General features: G+C 45.2%; 1 protein-coding gene across 1 annotated transcript; it reads left to right on the forward strand.

The window, feature by feature from the left end:
- The first annotated feature begins 8 nt into the window (after positions 1-8).
- On the forward strand, positions 9-1,189 carry LOC123033661 (vomeronasal type-2 receptor 26-like). The gene has a single exon (XM_044450376.1). The coding sequence runs from the start codon at positions 61-63 to the stop codon at positions 958-960; it is 900 nt and encodes a 299-aa protein (XP_044306311.1). The 5' UTR covers positions 9-60; the 3' UTR covers positions 961-1,189.
- The last annotated feature ends 557 nt before the right edge of the window (positions 1,190-1,746 follow it).

Raw genomic sequence — 1,746 nt, forward strand, 5'->3', positions numbered from 1 at the left:
AAAAGGACCATGGTATAATAGCAATGATCTGTCTGAAACCAACATGTATTTGTTTTAGATATGGACGATTGTTCTGAATGTCCACGAGCTCAGTATCCTAATAAGCAGAAGAATGATTGCCTTGACAAAGTTCTCAACTTCTTGACTTACGACGAGCCTTTGGGTGCCAGCTTGGCTGTTTTGGCTCTGTCCTTTTCGGTGATCACCGGATCCGTGCTTGGACTCTTCATCAAGCACCGCAAAACCCCCATCGTCAAAGCCAACAACCGCAGCCTTACCTATGTTCTCCTGATCTCCCTCCTGCTCTGCTTCCTCTGCTCCTTGCTCTTTCTTGGCCGGCCTCAAACACCAATGTGTTATTTGCGACAAAATGCTTTTGGTGTCATCTTTACAGTGGCCGTTTCCTCTCTCTTGGCCAAAACCATCACTGTGGTTCTTGCTTTCTGGACCACAAAGCCAGGATCGAGGGTGAGGAAATGCGTGGGGAAAACACTTGCCAATTCCATTGTCCTGTGCTGTTCTTTGCTACAAGCAGTGGTGTGTGTGGCTTGGCTGAGCACTGACCCTCCATTCCCAGAACTGGACATGCACTCCTTTCCCGAAGAAATCACTGTGGGATGCAATGAAGGTTCAACCAACATGTTCTATTATGTCCTGGGCTACATTGGACTCCTCTCTCTTGTCAGCTTCACAGTGGCTTTCTTTGCTCGGAAGCTGCCAGACACTTTTAACGAAGCCAAATTCATCACGTTCAGCATGCTAGTCTTCTGCAGTGTGTGGCTGTCCTTTGTCCCAACATACCTCAGCACAAGGGGAAAGTACATGGTGTCTGTGGAGATCTTCTCCATCTTGTCTTCTGCCACTGGGTTATTGGCTTGTATCTTTTCACCAAAGTGTTATATAATCATCCTGAGACCTGAATTGAACAGTAAAGAACAGTTAAGAAGGAACATGAAGTGAACATCTCTCAGCCCAATCTTCAATTAAATCCTATTGATTTCAGTGCTCTCCATGTTATGAAGTTAGAATTGCAAGACTTTTTATGGTACACATTTTCTGTATATAAATAGTCCTGATAGATGAATTACAGATGATGAGTATACAATTGATGCTTCTTCATGCAGACAAGCCCTTATACTCACATTTTGTTCTTATATTTCCTGTCTTTCCCAGTGTGTTAGACACATATGGGTCAACAGAAATTCTGTCTTGGATAAGTAAAGGTTAGGTAAAGGTAAAGGTTTCCCCTTGACATTATGTCCAGTCATGCCTGACTCTAGGGGGCGGTGCTCATCTCCATTTCCTAGCCGAGGGAGCCAGCGTTTGTCCGCAGTCTCCGTGGTCATGTGGCCTGCATGACTAAATGCTGTTACCTGCCCCACCCAAGTGGTACCTTTTTATCTACTTGCATTTGCATGCTTTTGCATGCATTTGCATGCTTTTTATCTCCTTGCATTTGCAAGGTTTGCAGGAGCTGGGATGGAGCAACGGGAACTCACCCCATTGTGCAGATTTGAACCGGCGACCTTTCGATCAACCAGCCCAGCAGCACAGCGGTTTAAACCACTGCACCACCTGCAGTCCTCTTGGATAAGTATGATTGTTTAAATTCATATTTGGCATTTTGCTGCCTTTGATAGAGCTCAAATACTCTATGAGAAGGAAGGACTCATTGGAAAAGGGAATGTTGGGAATGATTGATGGCAAAAGGAGAAGGGGATGGCAGAGGTTGAGGTGGCTGGAAGG

Source organism: Varanus komodoensis, unplaced genomic scaffold, assembly GCF_004798865.1.
Source record: "Varanus komodoensis strain SLA01 unplaced genomic scaffold, ASM479886v1 scaffold646, whole genome shotgun sequence".
Lineage (NCBI taxonomy): Eukaryota > Metazoa > Chordata > Lepidosauria > Squamata > Varanidae > Varanus > Varanus komodoensis.

Excerpts from the sequence above, each read along its gene's own strand:
- LOC123033661 (XM_044450376.1), top strand. The coding sequence starts at position 61 with ATGGACGATTGTTCTGAATGTCCACGAGCTCAGTATCCTAATAAGCAG.